General features: G+C 48.2%; 1 protein-coding gene across 4 annotated transcripts in view; it reads left to right on the top strand.

The window, feature by feature from the left end:
* Positions 1-25,152, top strand: part of ME3 (malic enzyme 3) — a 221,800-nt gene that overhangs the window by 126,604 nt on the left and 70,044 nt on the right. For all 4 annotated transcript variants that reach the window (XM_040255504.1, XM_040255501.1, XM_040255503.1 and 1 more), the window contains one exon: positions 16,453-16,528. In XM_040255504.1, coding sequence (XP_040111438.1) covers positions 16,453-16,528 — 76 coding nt within the window. The remainder of the gene's footprint in view (positions 1-16,452; positions 16,529-25,152) is intronic.

The following is a 25,152-nucleotide window of genomic DNA, read 5'->3' on the forward strand; positions in this document are numbered from 1 at the left end:
TACTAATCAGAAGACCTGAGATTTGAGCCTAAATCTATCTGAGCTTCTGCTCTCGAGCTTCACCGTAACTCTGGGGCTTTGAATTGAGTGGGTCTAGTTGGAACTTTCTTCTGACCAGAGAAACATATGTTGTTTTCCAGTCATCTCAGAGCAAATATTTTCTTGGCCTTGAACATTCCTGATCTTGAGTTTTCTCAAGATCTAAAGGCTAAACTCGGTCAAAATGATAAATTAAATTAAATGTCCCCCCCACACACACCCCCTCATCCCCACTTGATTACACCTGATGAGTGGCTCTCTCATTCATTTGGTTCCAGGCACTTAGCTGTCTCTTGCATTTGCTTCCACTGATCAGGGTCCCTGAGGTTTGCACATATGTTTTCCCAGTGAACTTTTGTCCTCTCTGAAAACTGCATTCTGCTCTCTTTATCAGATTCCAGCTTTCATGACTAATATGTGGTGATAACTCCAGAACTGTTTACACAACAAATTAAAGTGGGCAGAATCTTCCGCTTACAAATTGCTTCAAGACAGGGCTCAGATGTCTACCCATAGAATCGTCTCCTACATGCTAGCATAAAATGGATCTGAGCTTGTACAGCTTCAGCTGGCCCTTGACTTAGAGGCCTGTTGTTTCTCGACAGGGTTCCGTGCTCCCAGCCTGTTCCTCAAACTGAGGCTACAGAGATTTATGACTCAAATGGAAAAAAATATGCTGGCTACTTCTCCAACCTGCTTCGGAAAAAACAGGATGTTTCTCTCTCCCAATCTTGCACATACCTGTAAACAAGCGACTTATTGGCAGGGCCTCTGAGTCAGAGGTATAGCAGTTTCAGACTCTCAGGTTTGATGATTATTTGCTTGGATAAATCAGCAGTTCGTGTCAGAACAGAGCCACGTTCCAAAAACTTATTGCCCACAGACCCAGATTAACTCAAGGCCTTCCAGACGGCAGGAAGGCGGGTGTTTGTTTTATAAAGTGGAGGCATGTGTGGGTCTGTGCCACGTTCCCAGCCATAAAAGAAAGTGAAGAGTGTTAAGTGTGACTTCTTGGGGGAAACGGGGCCTGACGTCTCTGTGATTATTATTTTTGGAGGAGTACATATTTCAGTAGAAAAAGAAACTCCTTTGTACCAACTCTGAGTTTTCTTGGCATGTTTTAATATTTTCAAGTAACAGCTGAAACCACACTAACCTTCCCCGTTCTAATTGGAAGCGTCTGTGAGTTGCAAAATTAGAATTTTCAGATTCTGAAGTGATTTGCTATTTGAACAGGGGTGTCAGTTTCAGCTGAAATTTTCGTCTATGGGGCCTTTTTTTCCCTCCGGATTATAAATTGTTCACTCAGCTAATGATGTGATGGAAATACACTCTTCACCAGCCTTCCGTGTACACAGGCTTTCTTAAAAATGAAAACCACACTTTCTTTCAGTTTCTTATTCTACACCTTATCATGATCCTCCTGATTCAAAGAGAACAGATGGAGAAATTTCTCAACCCTTGGAATTCGACTCGAACAGTTTTATCCTGCCAAAAAGCATCTCATAATCAAAGACATCAGAGCAGCGAATGATAATGTGCAAATTCCAGGAAGAAAAAAAATAGTTGGAACACTTAGAAACTTATTCCAGTTTTTCTCTATGTTAATAGAAGCCTGTCTATTAGGGGGCTTAGTGTTTTACAGATATCTACTGAAGCTTCAGCGAGACAGATATGAAAGCGTGATGACCTCTTACCTGCTTGCCTTACTACTTAGGCTACTTCCTGTCTCAGCGATGTTGCCTCAAGGACCCTCAGTACTCCCAGGTGTGAATGAGAATGGTGCCAGCTTCCTAGGCTCACGGTGATGAGGAAATGGTATAGCATTTATAAAATGCTCCCACTGGGAGCTGTCTTACTCCATTCTGGCTGCTGTAGCAAGATACCACAGACTGGGTGACTTATAAACAAGAGAAATTTATTTCTGCAGTTCTGGAAGCTGAAAGTTTGAGATCAGAGCACTGGCATGGTCAATGGCATGGATGAGGGCTCACTTTTGGTAGTAGACTTGTCTTTTTATCCTCACATGGTAGAAGGGGTTAGGGAACTCTTCAGAGCCTCACACATAAGGGCACTAATCTCATTCAGGAGGGCTCCACCCAAAGGCCCCACCTCCTAATACCATCACATTGGACATTAGGATTTCAGTGTATGGAGCGACACATTCAGACCGTAGCAGGAATGAAACAAATACTGGTTTCTTCTCTTTCTCTCTTCATTTTACTTATCACAACTGCGGTAAAAATGACATGACTTACTTGAGGCCAAAGATCAGGCCTTCAAAGAGCCAAGACAAGCCTGAGTTTCGTAGGTTTAAAGCCTTGAAGGCTCCCTCCTCTGTGTGGATTCAACACCCACTCTGCAGAGTTTGGCACAGGGTATGTTGTAGATTGTTCCCAAAAGTCATAGAGAGCAAAAGACTGTTGGTGCTACTATGCACTTCACAGATGCTTGTTGCTAGTAGGGTTCATATTAATGACTTTAAAGGCTACACTGGGAAAGGGTTCAAATGATGCCACCAAAAAATGACCCTGACTCTGCCTGCTAGGTTCCCAATAAATGTTTGCAGTATTGAATTTAATAGGCTGGTCCTGCGGTTCTGTAAGTGTTTGAGAGTGAAAGGAAACACAAATAATTGTGTCAAGACACAGGCAAACCAGAATATGTGGTCACCCTACTTAGGAACCACAGCATGCATTTTTGTGTCTCTTAGAGAGAAACTGACATTCATTCATTTGAGAAACACATCTTATGTTCCAGTTTAAGATTTTTCAAGAGGTTACTTTGTGACCTTATTTTATTTAATGCTCACATTGGCTTAATGAGATGGATTTAACTATTAACTTGAGCCCCGTTTTAGTAATGAGCAACTGACACTCAGTGAGTTTCGTAATTTGCTAAGGTTGCACAGTGAATAAGGGTAAGACCTGGGATTCGAGTCCAGGTCTGTCTACCTGTAAATTCATGCTCTTGCAACCGTTCTAGGTCTAACATTCAGGGCTTGCTAGATTATGTCATTGTTGTTGTTTAATACCTAAGTGTCCAACTCTTGCAACCCCATGGACTATAGCCTGCCAGACTCCTCTGTCCATGGGATTTCCCAGGGAAGAATACTGGAGTGGGTTGCCATTTCCTTCTCCATGGGATCTTCCCAACCCAGGGATCGAACCCACATCTCCTGCTTTGGCGGGCGGGTTCTTTGGCACTGAGCCATCAGGGAAGCCCAGATTATGTCACAGACCCATAGATTTCTACAGGCTATGTGATCTACCTTCTACTGATAAAGTTTTCACATGGGGAAGCAAGCTCAGAGACATCTTATAACTTTTTAACACTCACAGAGCTGGATATACTAGTGGAAATTTTCTAGTGCCCTTTTCCCAACCACTCCATTCCCACACAGAGGAGAGAAAGCAGTCTGTTCAGAGATTCCCTTTTGAAGTGGACACGATGTTTATAGGGCTGTACTGGGGGGACCCATGGCCATCAGTGAAGGTGGAGGACATGGTCCCTTCTCTCCAGATGCTTCAGGTCTACTTGAAGGAAACTGTCCAACAGCAGCAAGAGGAGAGAGGGTGAGAAGGAAGGGCCCAGGTGCCCCAAAGTGGGGCTCCCCGCCCAGCTCTGCGGCTCTATGACAGCCATCCAGAGGTTGCCTGTTCCGTCATCTCCCCACCCTCTAAGCGCATCTCCATTGTTCCCCATTATACTCTTTTCTTTCTTTTTTTTTTTTTCCTAGTCTGCCTAGAACAAAAAACTCCACTGGATCAGAGGTAAAGTCCCATTCTTCCTTATTTCCCAGCACTGTGCTGGCTGCTTAAAGCTAGATGCGTGAAGCCAGGGGCAAGGCAGGCGGTACCCTCAAGGAAGCCCCGCCCACCCCAGCCCCGCTGCGGGAGTCGAGTGGCGTGGTCGGAACTCCAGGTCACGCATTCATGCCTCACTGCGAAGGCAGGCACCCTCCCTTACTGTCATCTTGGAGGGCTAGGAGGAAAGGGGGCCATCTCAGGGTGGGAGGGAACACCTGCCCGCCTCCGAGGGAGACAAGGGGAAACAACAGCAGGGGGCCGGCAGGTGAGCCATGGTTCAGTGGGTTAAGAGTCAAAACGTGCCTCGAGATGGAAACTAAAACCCAGGCAGGCTTGTGAGTGACCTGCCACAGATAGGTGTCCCCCGCCCCTTTATTCATACTCCCCCGCGGACGAACCAGGGGAGAACGTGATGCTTACATTCCTCCCAGTAGGGCGGCTACCTCGCCACATCCTCAGCCTCTGCCTCGCCAGGTGCTGGGCCTCCAGGCCCTGGGACTTCTCCGACCTACTTTCTCCAGCTGCGCTGTTGAGACCAAGAGGCTGCTGCTAGCCTTTAAAAATAGCCTCTTGCGTGCTTTCGGAGGCCAGGTTTCCTTGCTGCCAAAAATGTGCGGAATGGTGGTTCCGTGGCAACAGCGAGCCTTTGTTCCCAAACTGAAAGTTCACATCCCTCCTCCTGAGCCGGGCCTCGGTGGTTTGCCTGATGTCACTGACCTTGCTTTAATTAAGTCCTCCTTTTTTTGTTGGACTTGGTGCCAGGAAGCCTAAATGAATGTTGTCTCTTTGAGTGGGTTTAGGTTGTTTTTTTTTTTCCTCTCTCACTTCTATTTTAGGGAACTTCTAAGGGTCCCTCCTCTGCAGGGGGAGATAAGGGCTAAGAGTCTTTTTCTCAAGAAAATGCATTCTCTTAAGTGAGCGTTATCTTTGTTTTTCTTTCTCAGTGTAACTGAATTCTAAAATTCAAGGGAATTTTCTGGCTCCTGATGAAAAGTGGAGACAGTGTTGTCATTTACAGGCCTTTGCCAGTGGGAGGAAACCTCTCCTGCACTTGCCCTGACAAAATCCCAACAGACTGTTTTAAGACAGGTTCAGAGAGGAAATCAGGGTCACCCCTGCTCATGGGCACTGCACAAAAATTGGATGCTGGTGTACTAGCTTCCCTGTAACAAAGGACCACAAACAGTGGCTGGAAACAGCAGAAATTCATTGTCCCACAGTTCTGGAGGCTGCGAGTCTGACAAGTGTCAACAGAGTTGAGGTCTCTCTGAGATCTGTAGAGGAGAGTCCTTCCCACTAGTTCCTGTAGTTTGCCAGTGGTCCTTGACATCCCTTGGCTTGTAGACACTCCACTCCAACCTCTGCCTCCATCACCACATGGCCTTCTTCTCCCCGTATGCCTCCATCTTCACCTCTTTTCATAAAGACACCAGTCGTTTTCGATGGAGTGTGTGCATACCCAGTTGTGTCTGACTCTTTGTGACCCCATGGATTGTAGCCCATCAGGCTCCTCTACCCATGGAATTTTCTAGGCACGAATATTGGGGTGGGTTGCCATTTCCTGCTCCAGAGGATCTTCCCTACCCAGGGATTAAACTCATGACTCCCGTGTCTCCTGCATTAGCAGGCGGATTCTTTGCTGCTGAGCCACCTGGGAAACCCCATTTTGAGTGAAAGACCTCCTTAATGACCTCATCTTTTTTTTTATTATTTTACCTGAAGAAAATCATAATTCCAAAAGATACATGCACCCCAATGTTCATTGCAGCACTATTTGCAATAGCTCGGACATGGAAACAACCTAGTGACCTCATCTTAATGACATCTGCAAAGACCCTATTTCCACAGAAGGTACCAGGGGTTAAGGTTTTAGTATGTCTTTTTAGAGGGAGGCACACAATTCAATTCTGAATTGTTTTATTTTCTTGGCTTGGAATTTTCTGTCACCCAGAAAATATTTTGGATATGTTATAGCTTCCTAGTCTAAGTAACCATATCAGCCACCATTTGCGAGTGGTTACTGCACGCCAAGCACTATCCCTGTGCCTGATCCGTTATTTCATTGAATCCTCACAGAAACACATTGAGATAGGTGTTATTGTATGCCCAGTTTCTAACTGAAAACATAGAGGCTCAGCTCTGTCTCATTTCAGCACCCACATTCTGGACCGCTCAGCATACCCAACACATATTTGTCTTCTGGACCACCCATCGTGTGCTAGGTGCTATGCTGAGCCCCAGGGTTAAAGCAGTGAACAAGACCGATGTCGTCCTGCCCTCGTACAACGTGCCGTCTCGAGGGAGGAGCTGTGCACTGAAGACGTACTGCTCTAAATAGCAGCCGCTAACCTGCAATGCCATAGCACCGGCTCCAGATATGAATTCTTCTCCTCTGCTGTCACTGCCTGAGCTCTGTTGTAGGAACAGTGACTGCTGAGATGAAGAGTAATGAGAAGATCCTCCAAGAAGGATGGCTCTCACCTCTGCTTTACCCAGTGTCTCGATGTTGTCGCACAGGGTGGGCTGTGGCTAGGTGATGCTGTGGAACAAACAGCCCTGAAAGCTTACTCCCTGCTTCTGCATCATGACCCGTGGGTCACCGGGGGCCTGTGTTCAGCTTCATTCCCACTCCAGGGCCGGGTCCTGAGGTGGCCTCCTCTGGAACAGTACCGACAGCCCCAGCGAAGGAGCAGATGGTGAATTACATACTAGCTTTCAACACGCACCCCTAAGTGTCAGGTCAGACCTGGAGCAAACATGTCTTTTGGCCAAATGAGTTTAAGTATGTGAGAGAATAAAGGAGGTATTTCGTTTTTGTTAGGCATGAATCCTTTACCTTCCCTGGCCACATATTTAGCCCAGAACTCCGTTCAGGAGAGGGCTGCACGCTGTCTACAGCCACTCCTGCTCAGGCCCTGCTGTCCAAGCGTCGGCTGAAAAGGAACCTGGGTTCTGTTTCTAGAAACCAAAGTAGGAAGGCCCAAATTTGTGAAAGCTGTAAATCAGGGGACAATTTATGATTTATGTTCCTGGACAATTCTCTGCAGTCTCCCTTTAAACAGTAACCTCCCAAATACACATACAGTATTGTTTTAGGTGTATTTTGTTTCCCTGGTGGCTCAGCAGTAAAGAATCCGCCTTCAGTGCAGGAAACCCAGGTTCGATCCCTGGGTGGGGAAGATCCCCTAGAGAAGAGCATGGCAATCCACTCCAGTATTCTTGCCTGGAGAATCCCATGGACAGAGGAGCCTGGCATGCTATAGTCCATAGGACCTCAAAGAGGTGGACACAACTCACAACTTTTCAGGAATGTTCTGTAAAGCAGGGCATATATTCATTTAAGCCCTGATTCCATAGGTTGGCAGCTTGCCAGATTCTTTATATATATATTTATTTTTTCTTTCCTGAAATTTCAAAATTGTTTCCCTAAAGTAAATAGGAAAAACGTGGGGAAAGTAATCAGAAGCCAAAGTTATTTCTGTTCTTTTTTTCTTGTTTCAGTTAAGGGCTGTTAACATGAGAGATCCCCGTGAGCGCCTCTCAGAGGCCCATCATCACAGCACCAGGAACAGTCAAGGGCGTCTGTTCTGATTGCTCAGAGGAGTCTTTAGCCTTGATGAGTACTCAGGTTACCGTAGCTCCCTGCAGGGTGCTCAGCACCCAGGGGTTCCCCGGGGGCAGCCTGCATCCACTCAAAAGCCGGAAGTGCCTGTGCGTCTCAGTGGAGCCAGGCCCAGTGCTCCCTGGAGCTCCCCGGCTTCCTGCCTCCTTTTGTGCCCCAGAATAGGCCAAGAGCATCACACCAGCTATCACGGCAGCGTCTCACGTGGCCGCATTCTGGGTAGGGTTCAGGGTTGCGGGGGAGAGTGGCTGCTTCTCACCGAGAGAAGATTGAAAGAGACCTAGAGCAAATTGGCACCCAAAATACTAGCCCATTCAGCCAGAAAGGGCCGCCAGGAAACCAGAGAGGCCCCACCCCTGCTCAGAATCCCCATAGAACTCCCAGGATTCTCACAGCTGTCTGACCTGTCCCAAGGTCAGACAGCTACGAGGATTCGCATGTCTGCAGGCCTTTACAGTGTACAGAGTGTGTGAACTCGCCTTGCTTTGTCCTCGTGGTCACTCCGTAATGGAGAAGCCACAGTTCCCACTTTACTGAAGGGAAACCTGAGACACGGAGAGTTGAAGCCAGTCCAGTTCAGCTGCTCAGTCATGTCTGACTCTGCGACCCCATGAACCACAGCACGCCAGGCCTCCCTGTCCATCGCCAACTCCCAGAGTCCACCCAAACCCATATCCATTGAGTCAGTGATGCCATCCAGTCATCTCATCCTCCGTCGTCCCCTTCTCCTCCTGCCCTTGATCTTTCCCAGCATCAGGGTCTTTTCAAATGAGTCAGCTCTTCACATCAGGTGGCCAAAGTATTGGAGTTTCAGCTTCAGCATCAGTCCTTCCAATGAATACCCAAGACTGATCTCCTTTAGGATGGACTGGTTGGCTCTCCTTGCAGCCCAAGGGACTCTCAAGAGTCTTTTCCAACACCACAGTTCAAAAGCATCAACTCTTTGGCGCTCAGCTTTCTTTATAGTCCAACTCTCACATCCATACATGACCACAGGAAAAACCATAGCCTTGACTAGATGGACCTTTGTTGACAAAGTAATGTCTCTGCTTTTTAATGTGCTGTCTAGGTTGGTCATAACTTTCCATCTAAGGAGTAAGCATCTTTTAATTTCATGGCTGCAATCACCATCTGCAGTGATTTTGGAGCCCAGAAGAATAAAGCCAGCCACTGTTTCCACTGTTTCCCCATCTATTTGCCTCGAAGTTGAAGTGACTGGTCCCAAATCACACACATGAAGGAGCCACGTTTCCAAACTTCCAAGAATCCTGTGTTTAAACCTCACCTCTGCCTTCACATCGCTTCCATCTGAATCTCATCTATAGAAATGGGAAGCCCATCTGAGAGTGTTGTGTGAGAAATAAGACGATGTACATAAAGGGCTAAACAGGGTTCCAGAGATATCAACAAAGAGCCTGTTCAGTGGATGAGCGAATGGATGGTTGAATGACAGAGTGGCTGAATATTGCTCTTCCGTGACGTGTGTTCCCTTTCCAGCTGCCCTTGATCTCATCCTTATTGAACACTAGTTCTTGCAGGGAACATGGAAACTTTTAGTCCCAACGGTGCATCACCAAAGAACTCTGTCTTGCCCTCGTTCGGTGACCCTCATACTGCAAGATTTTCTACCAAACTTTGATTGCCTTCCTGTTTCACCAAAGGCACACTGAACTGTCAACCCTAGTTCCTGACAAGCACGCACATTGATTTGGTATAAGTCTCACTAAAATATGAATTAATAATTAGCTCTGAGTGTTTACTGAGCACTTACTATGAGCAGTTCCTCGCTGGGCATTTTGCCAGCATCTGGATGCTGACTCCCCAGCCTGCACTCCTAACCACTAACTACACCAACCCAGCAACTCTTAGAGCTGCCATTTGTTGGGCACTTACTACACGCCAGCAGGGGCCATAGTAAACTCTTTGAATATGCGTTGTCGTAGTGGATCCTTATAACAGGCTTGAAGCAGCTTCGGTCAAGTTCTCCATTTTACAGATAAGGAACTGCAGCTTGGGGAAGGGTAACCTGTTCACAGCCACTCAGCCAGTGAGGAGCGAAGGCAGGCAGGCTCTGAACCCAGATGCTGCGGCCGCAGAGCACATATATTTAACCCCTCCTCTCTGCCACCTCCCCCTGCCATTTCTCTGAACTTCTCTGGAGTCGCTTGCACCCTCATCACTCTTAGTGATCTGTTTTATTGGAAGTAATCCCTGAAAATCCCCTTGCCAGTGCCCAGGACTGCATGGGCCAGAGATCTCTAGTGAGACTGAGCAGGTGTGGGTCAGTGCCCCTCCCAGGCACTGAAGTATTCTTCCTGAAGCCACTAAGAAGGAAGGCAGAGAAGTGAGCATCTGCATTTCTCACTTGGTCAGAACCTCATGACAGTAGAGATAAGAACCAACCCCATCACCATGTATTGCTGGAAAAACTAATGCCCCATCCTTTGAGTGGAAGTAGTTAAACCTGAAAATAGATTGCTGAGGGCATCTAAGAGGTCTTCTTCCCTGGAAATACCTTCTTTTTGAGCTGGTCTAGGTGCAATTTAGGTAGGAAGTGGAGGGATGGGCAAGGGATTTCCCCCTAGGATCCCACTGGAACCCACAGTCCATTTTTTAACCTCATAATCCTTCACTCTGCACATTTTACTTCCTCACCAACATGCATCAAGAGAAATCTTTCATCAATGTTTCCAATGAGCATCTATGATGCTCCTATTTTGGTCCAAGTCCCTAGCTCTTCATTGGGAGTTAGGTCTCTGGAAAGAATAGGCAGTCTGGGGCAACAGAAAGAACACTGGACTCAGCATCTTGGTTCAGGTAGGTTCTGCCACTTGTGAGCTGTGTGACCTCAAGGAAATCACTTCACCTCTCTGAATTTCCATGTCCTCGTTTATATAGTGAGGTCTTTGGACTGGATATCTCAAAATCCTCTTCCAGGGCAATCCTTTAGGGAAGATTGGTAGCTGTGAGTTATGTAATAAATGGAAATGCACTTTGAGGAGTCATTAAAAGCTGTTAATATATTTCAGTTTTATTTTTGCACTGTGATCCCTGCAGAGCATAAAATTATATATGCAAAAAAGAAAAAAAAAAGTCATCTTTTGAAATTCTTGTAGCTCAAATCTCAGTTTAAAAACAATCATTTGAAATGTCCCTCCACCCTCTTCTTATCTGCCACAAAGAGAACCTATTTTAATGTAGCCGATTATTTCCATAATCATACTTTTCCTGTGTTTAGAATTAATCACATGAGAGCTTTGCTAAGGTCTAAAATGGTGCCTGAATCTTATCCCTTAACATGTGAGCTTTTTGCTAAATATCATTACTAAGCCTCTATCTTGTAAAAAGTAATGTTGAGAAGAGGAGTTGTTTGGCTCTAAGGGACATTTCCAAAACAGGTCAGGGTTAAGAACTTCTAGAGGCCAGGAATGCGTCATAAGGATTAATTAACGTGAGTAAATGACTTCCCCAAGGTCACCCGGTGAGTCATCAGTGAGCCTTGGGCTGAGACCTGGTTTTTCCAGCTGGAAAGAATGGGCCCCTTTGTTAGCACTGTTGTTCCACGTGACTAGCTCCAGACGACCTGGCCGGGGAGGGGTGCGGAAATTGCTTATGAATATCAGAACTGCAGCTGTGGAAAAATAGAAGCTAATGAAGAGTCACAGTCCCTAACAAGGCCTCCTCAGGCCAAACCTCAGAGCAGCAGCTGGTTTGGAAGTAGAGAGGGTGGTTCTCTGAAAGGTCCCAGGCATACAGGCTCAACTTGGCCCGCTTACCCTGCTGCTGACACCAAGGCAGATGCGTGTGTGCGTGCTAAGTCATTTCAGTCTTGCCCTACTCTTGTGACCGCATGGACTGTATCCCACCAAGCTCCTCTGTCTATGGGCTTATCCAGGCAAGAATACTGGAGTGGGCTACCATGCCCCCCTCCTAGGGATCTTCCCCACCCAGAGATTGAACCAGCATCTTCTGCACTGCAGGCGGGTTCTTTACCACTGAGTCACTGTGGAAGCCCCCAAGGCAGGTACCAGTATTTAAACTTCAGGGTGCCCACCATGTGTGACTGTTTCTCTCATCCAGGGAAGTCTTTGAAGTTCATTACTATCAACAGAGTATGATTTTTTTTCCAAACTCAAACTGCATAGAGATGATCTTTAGCAACAAGTTCCAGGAAACCAATCTGATTCTTGTTTTTGTCTTGATGGATACAACTAAGTGCCCTATGGTCATTTTAGAGTAGCCCAGAAAATTCCTGGAACTTGCTCTCAAACCTAATGAGTAAGTTATTTTGAAGACCCACATTGTCCCCAGTCAACATGGTGGAAAGAGCCTGGAAACTCCCAAGTCTTAGGCTCTGTAATTTTCCTCCCCACTGGCCTGTCCACTGCCTTCATAGATGTATTTCCCTGCTCGGAGCTACAAGCACAGCCCAGTACCACCAAGCCCAGCACACTGATCCCTTGAGCATGATACAACATAGCCCACATGAAAGTTTCTTTCACTCCAACTTACACCCAACTTATACCAAACTCTATACCTTTCATCTTCATCACTCAACCTTCGACCATCCTTGTAGTTCCCTTACTCACTTCTTCAAAAATTATGTATGAGTATCTATTATGGACTAGGTTTAAGTATACAGTGGTCAACAACAAGAGAGTAAATGCTTGCCTTGCCCCAGTGAAGTTTACAGTCTGATGAGAGTAGCATTTAAATAAATAACCACATAAAGAACTGCAATAGGTTTGTGTGTGTAAGGATGGGATACTTGAGAATTATAACAAAGAGCCCCAAATTTGACTTGGAAGTCATCTGAAAAATAAGTAGGAATAAACTAAGCATATTGATAGAATGCAGAGAGACCAGGGCTACCAGGCAAAGGGAACAGTGTATGAACTGGCCATGGACTAAGACAATCTTGACACATGGAGGAATGGAAAGAAGGCCAGTGTGGTCAATGACTGGAGAAAGAAATAAGGATAAAGTGAAGAAGTTGTCAAGGGCCAGACCACACAGGGCCTTGTAGGTGGACCAGGCTGAGGACTTGAGTCTTTGTCCCGAGAACCGTGGGAAGACATGAAGGATATTTATCACAGGGGCTAACAAAGTAAGCTTTTGGAGTTTTCTGTGGTCCAGTGGTTAGGACTTGGTGCTTTCACTGCCATGGCCCAGGTTCAATCCCTATCAGGGAACTAAGAGCCTGCAAGTTGAGAGGCATAGCCAAAGACACAGTAAGGCTTTGATTTCAAGAGCATCGCTCTTTCTTTTGTGTAGATACCAGATTAGGAAGAGAGGATGTCACAAAGTTATTGTGGTGCTTTAGGGAACAGCTGTATTGGGAGTCTGGACCAGGTCAGTGGTGTCATGGGTGAAAGAAGTGTATGAACCAGGAGGTAATTCCAGAGCAGACGTGAAGGACTTGGCAAGGGTTCCATAAAAAGGAAAAAGGACAGTGTCAAAGATGCTTCCGGGGGTCTGGGATTGTTAAACTACATGCCTGAGGGAAATAGTTACTGAGAGAGGCGGCAGGAGAGGAGAATCAGGTTTGTCTTGGGGTTTTGTTTTGTCTTGTCTTTAAGTCGTAGCGATGCACATTTAGATCATAATTTGGTTTTGGACAGGTGAAGTTTAAAGTGCCTTTGAGACATATGAAGGGAGATGGCAGGCAGGCAGTTGAATATAAATGTCTAGAATAATGGTTCTAAAATCAAAGGCACATTTTCTCCCCAGGGAACATTTACCGATGTCTGGAGAGGTTTTTGGCTCTCACAGCAGTGTGTGGGGTGCTACTGGCATCTAGTGAGTAGAGACAGGGACGCTGCCCAACGTTCTACAGTGCACAAAGCATCCTCACCCTTCACAGTGAAGAATTATCCCACCCAACATGTCAGTAGTACCAAAGATGAAAAACTCTGGTCTGCAGATCTTTGAGAGTCACTGGCCAAAAGCCTTGGACACTGATGAGATCATATAGAGAAAGAGGAAGAGTGAGAAGGAGAATGAGGCAGTGCAAACTTGGGAGGAACTCTAACACCTAGTGGTGGGACGATCCAGCAGGAATGTCCTAAGAAGGAGCAGCCTGAGAGGTAGAAGAAAAACCACAAGAGCGGCGTCACCGAAGCCAGAGGCTTAAAGTGTCAGATGCTGCTGAGAAGGCAAAGGAGACGACGGCCAGAAAGCTGCTTGTATTTCTGGAGTGGACATCATCCGGGGCCTTGGCAAGAGCAGTGTTGGCTCCACATTATTAAGTAACGACATGTTTCAGTGGAAGATGGAAAAATGGAAGCGGCTCGTGTAGACAGCACTTCCAAGAAGTTTAGCTATGGGAGGGAGGAGAAGGAAGAAACCGTCTTGGCAAGGAACGTGGAAGTCAAGAATAGTTTGGAGTTCAGTGGTGTTTTTCTTGTTTTATTTTGTTTAAATTTTTTATTATGGATGGTGTCTTAGATAAAGTGAGCAGGCTGTTATAATAGACCTCTCTGTACCCTGAATTCTGTGAACTCCGGATTGTTTTGTTTCTCAGAAGAGTAATTTTTATTTTTGTTGTTGTTCAGTTGCTGAGTCGTGTCCAACTCTTTGTGACCCCAGGAACTGCAGCACGCCAGGCTTTCTTTTCCTTCACTATCTCCCAGAGTTTGCTCAAATTCATGTCCTTGGATTTGGGTGATACCATCCAACCGTCTCATCCTCTGCCACCCTCTTCTCCTGTCCTCAGTCTTTCCCAACAACAGGGTCTTTCCCAATAAGTCCACTCTTCACATCAGGTGGCCAAAGTATTGGAGCTTGAGCTTCAGCATCAGTCCTTCCAATGAATATTCAGGATTGATTTCTGTTAGGATTGACTGGTTGGATCTCCTTGCAGTCCAAGGGACTCTCAAGAGTCTTTTCCAACACCACAATTCAAAAGCATCGGTTCTTTGGTGCTCAGCCTTCTTTATGGTCCAGTTCTCACATCCGTACATGACTACTGGAAAAACCATAGCTTTGACTATACAGACCTTTGTTGGCAAAGTGATGTCTCTGCTTTTTAATGTGATGTCTAGGTTTGTCATAACTTTTCTTCCAAGGAGCAAGCCCCTTTTAATTTAATGGCTGCAGTCACCATCCACAGTGATTTTGGAGTCCAAGTAGGCTGGACTCAAGTTCCAAACTCTGTCTCTACTGATGGGCAGCAGTGGAAATCTCTGCTGGATTCTTTCAGTGTCCAGCTGCAGTTTTTTGTTTTTTGTTTTTTGCCAGACCCTTGGGTATGTATAGTTGAATTGTCAGCCAGTTATTTGGGCAGGTTTTATACACAAACTTGGATGTTCATCCTTTCTGCATCTCCCTCCCTTCCAGAACTTTCCCCTTCACTTTCTGAGTGCTCTACCAGCTCCAACTCACTTCTCTGACACCTCAAACTAGTAGGACTGAGGCTTTCTGCTGCCCCAAGTTACTTGTGTGTTAGACTGCCCTCAAGCAAAAGCCACAAACTGGCGAATCTCAAAGGGTATAATTCCTGCTCTCAGAGGCAGATTCCTCTCCAGTTTCTGTCTGTTTCAGGCTCTGTAATTTTCACTACAATGGGAGGATTGGCTGTAGATACAGAAGTGTATAGGTTTGCTGGTGGAAAACTGACAAGAGATGCTTCCTGTGACATCACAGACACGGTCAGTAGGGCAGTGAGGGGAAAAGTGAGGCAGTTGGAGGTCTGAGAGCAAAGAAGTTGAAACAGTCTTTGCAAAGAGTGAAAAGAGTGAATTTTCATCAGAGAAACACTGTAGGCACGGAGACCGGTCGATGCTGAGAGTCTGGGTTGACGCCGAGAGTGGATGGTGATGCAGTCAGTCTGCCCTGTAGCAGGGCTGTCTCCATCTGCCCTCGGCGGCCTGGCTGGGAAGGCACGGGGAGCAGAAAGTGGGTTTTCGTAAGGGTGAGGGTTTCACAAGACGGTAGGACTGAAGAACAGGGCCGTGGTGTTTACAGTGTTAACGAGGGCATGACTTCAGTAACGGGTCACAGAATCCAAGCAGCTCATGAAGCCGTGGCTGCCGTTTGGGGGAAGCACTCTGATTTAGGCAGGGCAAGTAAAATGGGGAACCACACCCCCAACACACACTTCCCCAACCCTCTCACAATGGCAAAAACAGACTGAGTGTTTGGGCCTGGGTACTTTACAACTCAAAGGAGCCTCTCTCTCTTGGGTGCATTGGTGAAAAAAAAAAAAGGAAAAGAAGGAAGTGGTCCAGACCACTTGCCATCCTCTGCACCACCCACAACCTCCCCACCAGGCACACTTGTCTTCTCACCACTGATCCCAGGACAGGAGATTCATATCCACAGACTTAGGTCCAAACATTAAAAGTTCAAAGTCAAGCCAACAAACTGTCAAGAAAAATATGTTTCATCCTCCTACTTTACAGATATATCTTCATATGGTCTGGAAGGCCAAGTTTGAATTTAGAATTCTCAGATTCAAGTGGTACAGAGGAAATAGGCTCGTGGCTGGCAGCCCGCCCCTCTCTGTCCCCAGCTCCATCCTCCATGGCAAGGGACCACGTGGACGTGTATCTGGACATCACCACCCACACGTCCAATTCCAGGCATGGCCCCAGGCTTGGGGACCCACCCACTGCAGTGTGGTCTGTCCTTGGAAGGGGGGACCCAGAGAAGAGGCCCACACAGCCCCTGAAGGCAGCCTGGGACCACTCAGGGAGATAATTCTGGGGTCCTGGGTGCCTGGTCTAGGGGGAGAAAGGTACAGGCTGTGGCGAGCACAGACTCCAGGTGGATACATCCCTTGGCCCCATGGAGCCTTCCCCTGTGGGGAGCAGTTGAAGGAAGCCCAGTGCAGGGTCCTGTAAACTGGTTGGACTTTGAACAGGGACGCCCTCAGCCCAGATCTGTGGCCAAAATTAAGTGCTACAGTGATACACAGTACTTGTGGTCCCTGCTGTGTTCCTGGTCTGACTGGTCTGTGTGCGTGTGCTTTGTTTTTCCTAGTGGGCTGTTTATCACCATTCATGACAAGGGCCACCTCGCAACAATGCTGAACTCTTGGCCAGAAGACGATATTAAGGTATGATCCTGCTTTCTTTGCTATTGCTCTCTTGTTGGATGAATCCTTTCAGCCTGCGCTAGTCATTCTGAGCTCTAAAAGGGGCCATTGCAACACTGAAGACAGGACACCAAGTCCATTCCCCCAGTCCCAGACCATAGTCCAGTCATAGACAAGCACAAATGCACCATGGAGTGAAGGCTTGCATTAACCAGATACCCTTGTGGAACTGTCTGTCATCATTGGCATCACTGTTAATAGTAGTACTAGTGCATGTATTGAGGGCTTGCTGAATAGTCACTGCTGGTTTCCATGGTGGATTCAGGGGAAAATCCAGCATGGACCCTCTTCTCAAGTAGCTAACTTTTCATGAGAAAAGTAAGAGAGAGAGACACACACAAAAGACTAACAGGTGGAACTTGGTAAGAGATTAACAGGGCACACAGAAGAGCTAGGGGTGTTCAAAGAGAGAGTTTCCTTTTAGTCAGGGTAATCTGGGAAGACTTCATGGAAGAGGTGACATTGGAGTAACACATTTAGTTGAGGGGTAGAGTTTAGACAGTCAGGCATTGGAGGGACTAGGATGGAGGGCAGGGACATTCTGCACCAAGAGAAAAGGTTTATGATGAGCAACGTCTTCATACCTGGGTGTGCAGAGCACTGTGTGTGTTGGGTGGGGGGACAAAGTGTGGGAGAGAAGGGATGTATGTGCAGAGTGACAAAACGAATCTGGCACTGTTTCCAGTTTTACTCAAAACATTTAAGGAGAAAAGTATTTTTTATATAGTAAGTAATATAATATAGAAGGCAAAATCAGTGCAGCTTTGAAGAAAATCGTTAGCCTCTGGCTGTGTAGCCGAATCTCGTGAGGACTTCTGAGGAAGATTTCAGGGACTCTGGATTCTAAGATCACCGTCACTTCTGCAAACAAGTCTTATTGAATGACACCATGCATGCGTGTGTGCTAAGTCGATTCAGTCATGTCCGACTCTGTGACCCTGTGGACTGTAAATCACCTACTATTGGAGGTATCCAAGGAGGGACCGCATATTGTAAAAGAGGTGTGACCCTCAGCCCAGGGCAGAAAGGCATTGGGCTAAAGGAATATCTCTTCTGTGTCTCTTCACATTATGATTCTATAATCCTGTATTTGAAATTTGTAAAGATTGTATCTAGAAAGGAATATACTTAAAAGGAAACCAAGTAAGGTCAGATCCCATCACCTTATCAGGCCCCCAGGACAGGATGTCTCTCTGTGGCCCATCAGCACCGGTTACAGTGCTGGTACATTGTTTTTGTTGCTTAGTTGCTCAGTCGTGTCTGACTCTTTCGACCCCATGGACTGTAGCCCACCAGGCTCCCCTGTCCATGGATTCTCCAGGCAAGAACACTGGAGTAGGTTGCCTCGCCCTGCCCCAGGAGATCTTGCAGACCCAGGAAGGACCCGCATCTCTTACGTCTCCTGCCTTGGCAGGCAGGTTCTTTACCACTAGCCCCACCTGGGAAGCCCCTGCAAGCAAATGGTTGGAGCAGAATTACAGAACATCCCCTGGCTGCCTGGTGGGGGCGTTTCTGGCACACGAGCGGGGGAGGGGCTGGAGCAGACCACGCCCAGTTTCTGTCCCTCCCGAGGCGGCGCCGAGAGGCTGACAGCTCCCTCCCTCCCTCCCAGCCCCTTCCCTGGGCCGCCTCCCTCCGCCAGGCACCACTTGCAGCTTCTCTCTGACCACCTCTCCTGTGTTCCACCCGCTTCTGGCCCTCTCGGGGGCGTGGTGGGGTTCAGAACCACAGCAAGGAGGACAGGACCTTGGCTCTGTCCTCCAGGTTGGCTCCACAGCCAGGGCCCTTGGATTCCAGTCCTGACCTCAGTGAGGAGCTCGGCTAGAACATTTCCATCTGGGTGTAATGTGCCCTGGGGCTTCCCAGGTGGTTCAGTGGCAAAGAATCCACATCCCAGTGCTGGGGACAGGAGAGACTCGGGTTTGATCCCTGGGACGGGAAGATCCCCTGGAGGAGGGCATGGCAACCCATTCTAGTGTTCTTGCCTGGAGAATCCCGTGGACAGAGGAGCCTGGCGGGCTACAGTCCATGGGGTTGTGAAGAGTCGGACCAGACTGAGTGTGCAATCACACACGTGCTGTGCCTGGTACTTCTCTTTCCGGCTTGTCTTCTTAGACTCTGGTTACAGGCCGGTCTTGACCCTGCGGGGTTTGGCCCCAGTCTCAGAAGAAGCAAGCTTCCAGGGTGTGTCAGGATGAATGTATAATGAAATCTTGAGCTCATTAAGGTAAGCCAGCTCACCTGATGGAAAGTTAACTCCAGCCTGCCCTGTGTAATCTTTCCTCCTTCCTGGACAGTTCAGCCATGCAGAGACTTGTCCACAGTAGGCACTCAGTAGATGCTTGCTGAACTGAATGAACTTAGTAGATGGACCTGATGAACATCTTCCAGATACCAGGCCTGTGCCAGGGGCAGAGTCATGGGGTTGGCACTGACATCTGTCGTTCCTCTGTGTGAGCTCTGTGTATGTGTGTGTGTGTGTGTGAGCTATGTGTGTGTGTGTGTGCGTGTGTGCACGCGCGCATGCTCAGTCGCTCAGTCTTGCCCCCTCTTTGCGACCCCATGGACGGTAGCCCACCAGGCTCCTCTCTCCATTGGATTCTCCAGGCAAGAATACTGGAGTGGATTACCATGCCCTCCTCCAGGGGATCTTCCCAACCCAGGGATTGAACCCAGATCTCCCACACTACAGGCAGAGTCCTTACTGTCTGAGCCACCAGGGAAGTAGCCTGTAGTACAGTGGGTAGCCTATCCCTTCTCCAGGGGATCTTCCTGACTCAAGAATTGAACCCACTTCTCTTGTGTCTACTGCATTGACCGGCGGATTCTTTACTCCTAGCGCCACCTGCTATGGGGAGTTTAAAAGAATGATGAAAAGACATCCCTTCTTAACCAGCAAGGAAAAAAAGCTCTTCCTTCCTCCAGACTGGCACAGGGCCTTGACGGCTCATGGGCTGGATTTCAGGTTCCCATTTCTCCTCCTGTCGGGGCATAACTTACAAAGCTGCACCCAGAGCTCTGCTTCGAGGAGTGGAGAATAGGGAGAACACAGACCCTGACCCCAGAGTGCTTCCCTCCACTTGGGAAATCGAGATATGAATCCAAACTCGAACCTTAGCTGCTCAGTATCTGTTGACTTCAACCAACATACTTTAAGAACCATCCAAGTACTAAGTGCTACTTACCAGAGAGTTGAAGACAGCACCTGTTGTGATTTTAGAGGAGAAACAGGGGCTTTGGGGTCATTCTGGAAGAGGTGGAATGAGGCACGGCTCAGACAAGGAGAAGCATCCAGTGCCTCTAGGGAAAGTTGCATGAGCCAGGGCATCTAATTCAGCTGTGTTCAACAGCCATTTGGTGGTGGTGGTGGTTTAGTCGCTCTGTTGTGTCTGACTCTTTGTGACCCTGTGGACTGTAGCCCGCCAGGCTTCTCTGTCCGTGGGATTTTCCAGGCAAGAATACTGGAGTGGTTTGCCATCCCCTTCTCCAGGGGATCTTCCCAGCCCAGGAATCAAACCTGGGTCTCCTGCCTTGCAGACAGATTCTTTACCGACTGAGCTGTGACGGAAGCCCAACAGCCATTTAGGAAACATCTATTCTGTAAGACTTCCCTGAGGGCTTGGGGATAAAGATGGTGTACAGGCATCTCAAGGAGCTTGAAGTCCAGTTAGACTGACCCAGAAACAATTCGACTGAGCGACTAACACTTTGAGACTCTGTAAATCAAATGCCCAACAGGGCTTCCCCGGTGGCTCATATGGTAAAGAATCTGCCTGCAATGCAGGAGACCCAAGTTTGATCCCTGGGTTAAGAAGATCCCCTGGAGAAGGGAATGGCAACCCACTCCAGTATTCTTGCCTGGAGAATCCCATGGACAGAGGAGCCGGGTAGGCTATAATCCATGGGGTCGCAAACAGTTGTACACAACTGAGCGGCTAACACTTTGAGACGTTCTATCTGTGCCACCGAAGAGAGGAGTGTGGGAATAGGGAGCAACAGGGTCGCCTGACCACTTACCCTGCAGTACCCCAGAGTGGATGGGTGAATCCCTTCCAAAGGTTCAGAATCTTCTAAGCCACAGCCTTTCTTGTTTATTAGTGAAATGATGCCCACAGTCGCCCGCCAGTAAGTGTCGCTGCCAGCCAGAGCCCAGCAGCTGAGCAGGGCAGGCAGAGCTTTTCAAGGCGCAGGTCTTTCTGGACCCTCATGTAGTTTGCCTCTTGGCTGGAGGGGAGAGGTGATCCGGAGATGCTTCTGTGGGCTTCTCTGGTGGTCCAGCAATTAAGAATCCACCTTCCAGTGCAAGAGACATGGTTTGATCCCTGGTCTGAGAAGATTCCACATGCAGAGCAACTAAGCCCGCACACCAGTTATTGCACGTGTGCTCTGGAGCCAGGGAGCCACGACTGCTGAACCCACGTGCAGCAACCACTGAAGCCCGCCCTAGAGCCTGTGCTCTGCAGCAGAGGAAACTGCCCCAGTGGGGAGTCGACTCACCGCAACTAGAGAAAGCCAAGGCGCAGCCACGAAGACCCAGCACAGCCAAAAATAAACAAACGAACTGAAAGAAACCCACCGTGAGCTACCACAGCATGTCCATCAGCATGGCAGGAAGTGTAAAAGGAGGGGTGGCAAGGATACAGAGCAGCTGGAACTATTGTTCGTTGTCGACGGGTATATACAGTGGGACCACAGCTTTGGAAGAAAAGCCAGGTAGTCTTTAAAAAGAGGAGAGAGAGAGACGCTTCTGAAAGAACTCAGAAAATAAAACAGGACTTTCTCTGGTTTCCCAGCCGGAAAGCAGGACTGCAGACTGAGCCGGAAGAGGAGTAGGCTGTCAGGGAAGTAAGGTTACGGTCTCAGGCTGGGGCGACCATGGGGTTTGGGGGGCTCCTCTCTCGCAGGGAGGGAGAGCTGCCTGCCCCGCCGCTCCCCAGAGCCCTGCAGTGTAAATCACAGAGGGGACTGAGAACTGCTTTTCTGACTCTTTCCCACAGAGGCCATTTCCCGGAGCCAGGAGGAAGGCTCAGCTCAGAAGAGCCCTCTTTCTCAACAGCTTTCCCAGGCTCCTAAATCCCTCCTTCATCCCAGGCCTAACAGCTAACAGTGCCGAGAGGCGGCTGAGCCCGGGATCCAAGGGCGCATCCCCTGCCTATGGGCACCAGCCTCTTGGGCCTTTAAACCTGGACCAGACTTAGTGCCAAGTGCCTTCCTGCCTTGCCCACCACCAAGGGGTAAGCCCCAGTCAGTGTCAGAAGTTGGATTTCCCCGGAAACATTTCTCTTGGATGGAGATCAGCGTATTAGGAAGGGCTCTTGGGATCAGCCTCTAGAAGGAAAGGAGGCAGGACAGAGGAGAGGGAGAGGTTGAGCTGAGTCGGGGGACCCAGGAGACCCAGCAGGGCGCCAGAGGAGGTTCAGGGGCGAGGATGGCTCTTCCGTCATCCCGAGTTGGGCCAAGGGGTCCCTCGGTCCTTGGCTGTGGGCTGCTGCCCTGGAAACAGAGCGTGACGGTGATCAAGGTAGCTCTCCTCAGTGGAGCAGGAACCCAAGCAGGCTGAAAATACAGCTAGGTACTTCTCTCCTCTGAGGGGGTCTGGACAGCACAGCACCGCATCCACTTGCCAGCGTCCCGCTAAGTACTTTATACGGACGAACTCACTGGCTTCTCCCAGCGACCCTCCAAGAGGCAGGAATTATTGTCACCCCCGTGTTATAGACAAGGCAACTGGGAAGTTAGGTTCAATGCCAGTGAGGGATGGAACCAAGATTTGAAACCACAGCCTGGGCATTATTTGTGCTGTGGGGAGAGGAGAAGAGGCAGAGAGGAGGAGGAGATGGGAAGGGTGAGCGAGAAGGAAGAGGAGGGAGAGGGCCTCACACACAGTGCTGAGGGCGGCCCACGCCCAGAGCTTCAAGCCCAGGGTAACCAGAGCCGAGGCAGGCCAGGAGACGGGGCCCTTGCATCAGTCTTGGGTCAGCCCAGCTGGGGCCAGGCAGGCTGAGGGAGGTGGACAGTAAGTCAGAAGCCGGCTGGACAGAGGAAGAAGGGAGCACAGCATCCCCCCGTCATCCGAATCTTCTCCTTGTTATCAGAAGTACCGAGGGGTCACGAGCTGTAAAGGCCATCCAGGCGTGGGAACTGTGATGCTGTGGTTCGGGGTAGCCATCACCAGGCTCTGAAACCCCAGACTGCAGCTCCAGCTTGCCCACAGCCTTCTAACTCCCTCCGCTCTTGTGGTCCCAGTCCCCTGATGTCATGAAAAACAGGAGGCAGCATCTTCTCTCTGAACTTGGCTGTCTACTCCAGGTCTGAATTCAGTCCCGTGAAGAGCCTTTGCTCTCTCTGTTGGGCCAATCACATTGTCCATCGTTTACTGAGTTCAGGGTGCATTGCAGGTCCCAAGCCAAGTGCCAAAGAGTCAAAGAGGACAGGATCCTTTACTTGCCCTTAAAGAGTTGCTATGAAAGACAAGGACATAGATATAACTGTCATACAAAGAAGAAAGGCTTAGGTGACATGGGAGATTAAAATGCTATAGGAATTCAGAGTTGGGAGTGATATGTTCCAGAAGGGAAGCTTCATATGGAGGAAAGTGTCTTTTGAACTGTTCCTTGAAACATGTAAGGATGGTAGGATTTGGATCTTCAAGGAGGTATAGGGATTGAGGTGTAAAATAGCATGTAGGCTAGAAAACACACACCTTATACAAGATTAGCAGTATTTCCATTTGGGTGGAGCATGGAATGGATAAAAGGGAAATTCAAAGAGTAGATTGGACGTAGATCACGGAAGGCCTTAAATGTCAGTCGGAGATGTTTGAGCTTTACTTTAGAGGCATCAGGAGCCATTGGAGGCGTGGGGGCAAGAAAGCGAGAGATCGAGGTGTGCTTTGAAAAACGAAATGAGATAAGGAGACGCAGGAGTAGAAAGACCAGGTGCATGTAGGCTGTCTCGAAGTCATGCCCACTCTCTGCGACCCAAGGACTGCAGCCCCCCAGGCTCCTCTGTCCACGGGATTCTCCAGGCAAGAACACCAGAGTGGGTTGCCATTTCCTCCTCCAGGGGATTCTTCCTGACCCAGGGATCAAACCTGGGTCTCTTTCGTCTCCTGCATTGGCAGGTGAGTTCTTTACCACTAGCGCCACCTGGGAAGCCCATAGAGCCAGACTTTCTTAAAAGTTGCCGAGGTCTGCCATGATTTCGTTTTCACGCACTCGTTTAACAGATGATTGTTGCACGGCCTTTCTGCGGTGAGGCTGAATTAAAAAGCGATGAAACAATTAAAAATTCTAATATGTAGCCTTTGCCCTAAATAATAATCATCAATATAATCATAAGAGCAGTGATCATTTGCCAATCATTTACTTTATTGTACAAGGCCCCTGGTTAAAATGAGACTTTTATTATTTAATTTCATCTCTACCCATGGAGTTGCAGAGTCGGACGCAACTGAGTGACTAACAACTTTCATCTTTACCGCCTAATGAGTTGGATATTTTAATTATTCTAATGTTATGGGAAATTAAAACTCAGAAAACTTACTGTTTGACCCAAGATTACGTATGGTACATTATCAAGAATCCTAGTTTCAAGTGCTGGCTATTTTTATTAGATGCCAAAACCCCTCCTGTTAACCTTTAGGCTGTTGGGTGAGATAAAATGTGCAGTTTTTAAATGTGAAATAAGAATGCAAATGCTATCACTATCAAAGGCTTTAATTGCACCTTATGCAGGGCTTTAGGTACTTAATTATTGTTTGCAGAAGGCAGCCAGGAAGGGTGCGCAGGCCAGGTGCATGGAAAATATAGCAGGTGCTAGCAGCAATCACATGAGGCTGTAATGGCAGGATTTGCACTGCTGGGGAAAGCGCAGGAGGATACAGAGGCTAAGAGGCGAGAGAGACCAAAGGTAAATACAGAGTGTGTCCCTCCTCTGGCGGGAGTGAGGCCAGTTTGACCAAAGAGAGCAATTGTGTGCAGATGAGTTCCAGAAGGCGTGTTGGGTTCCTGTCATTAGAGATAAGCCTTTTGGACTCTATTTCATGGACAGTTAGAAGGCAGTAAAGGGGAAATCCCATGGACAAAGGAGCCTGGCAGGCAACAGTCCATGGGGTCGCAAAGAGTCAAACACAACGTAGCAACTGAACAACAACGAAAAAAGGCCTTTGAGCCTGGTTGTGAAGCTGTTGCAATATATACACTCGCTGTTGTTTAGTCACTAAATCATGTCTGACTCTTTTGCGACTCCATGGACCGTAGCCCACCAGGCTCCTCTGTCCATGGGATTTCCCAGGCAAGACTACTGGAGTGGGTTGCCATTTCCTTCTCCAGGAGATCTTTCCAACCCATGGATTGAATGCGCATCTCCTGCTTGGCAGGTGGATTCGTTACCACTGAGCCACAGGGAGGCTTTGTGAAATAGCTAGTGGGACACTGCTGTATAGCACGGGGAGCTCAGCTCAGGTCTCTGAGATGACCTACAGGGGCAGGATGAGGGCGGGAGGGAGGGAGGGGATACAGGTATATTATACATATGGCTGGCTCACTCTGTTGTACAGCAGAAGCTGGCTCACTCTGTTGTAC

Source organism: Oryx dammah, unplaced genomic scaffold (assembly GCF_014754425.2).
Source record: "Oryx dammah isolate SB20612 unplaced genomic scaffold, SCBI_Odam_1.1 HiC_scaffold_15, whole genome shotgun sequence".
Lineage (NCBI taxonomy): Eukaryota > Metazoa > Chordata > Mammalia > Artiodactyla > Bovidae > Oryx > Oryx dammah.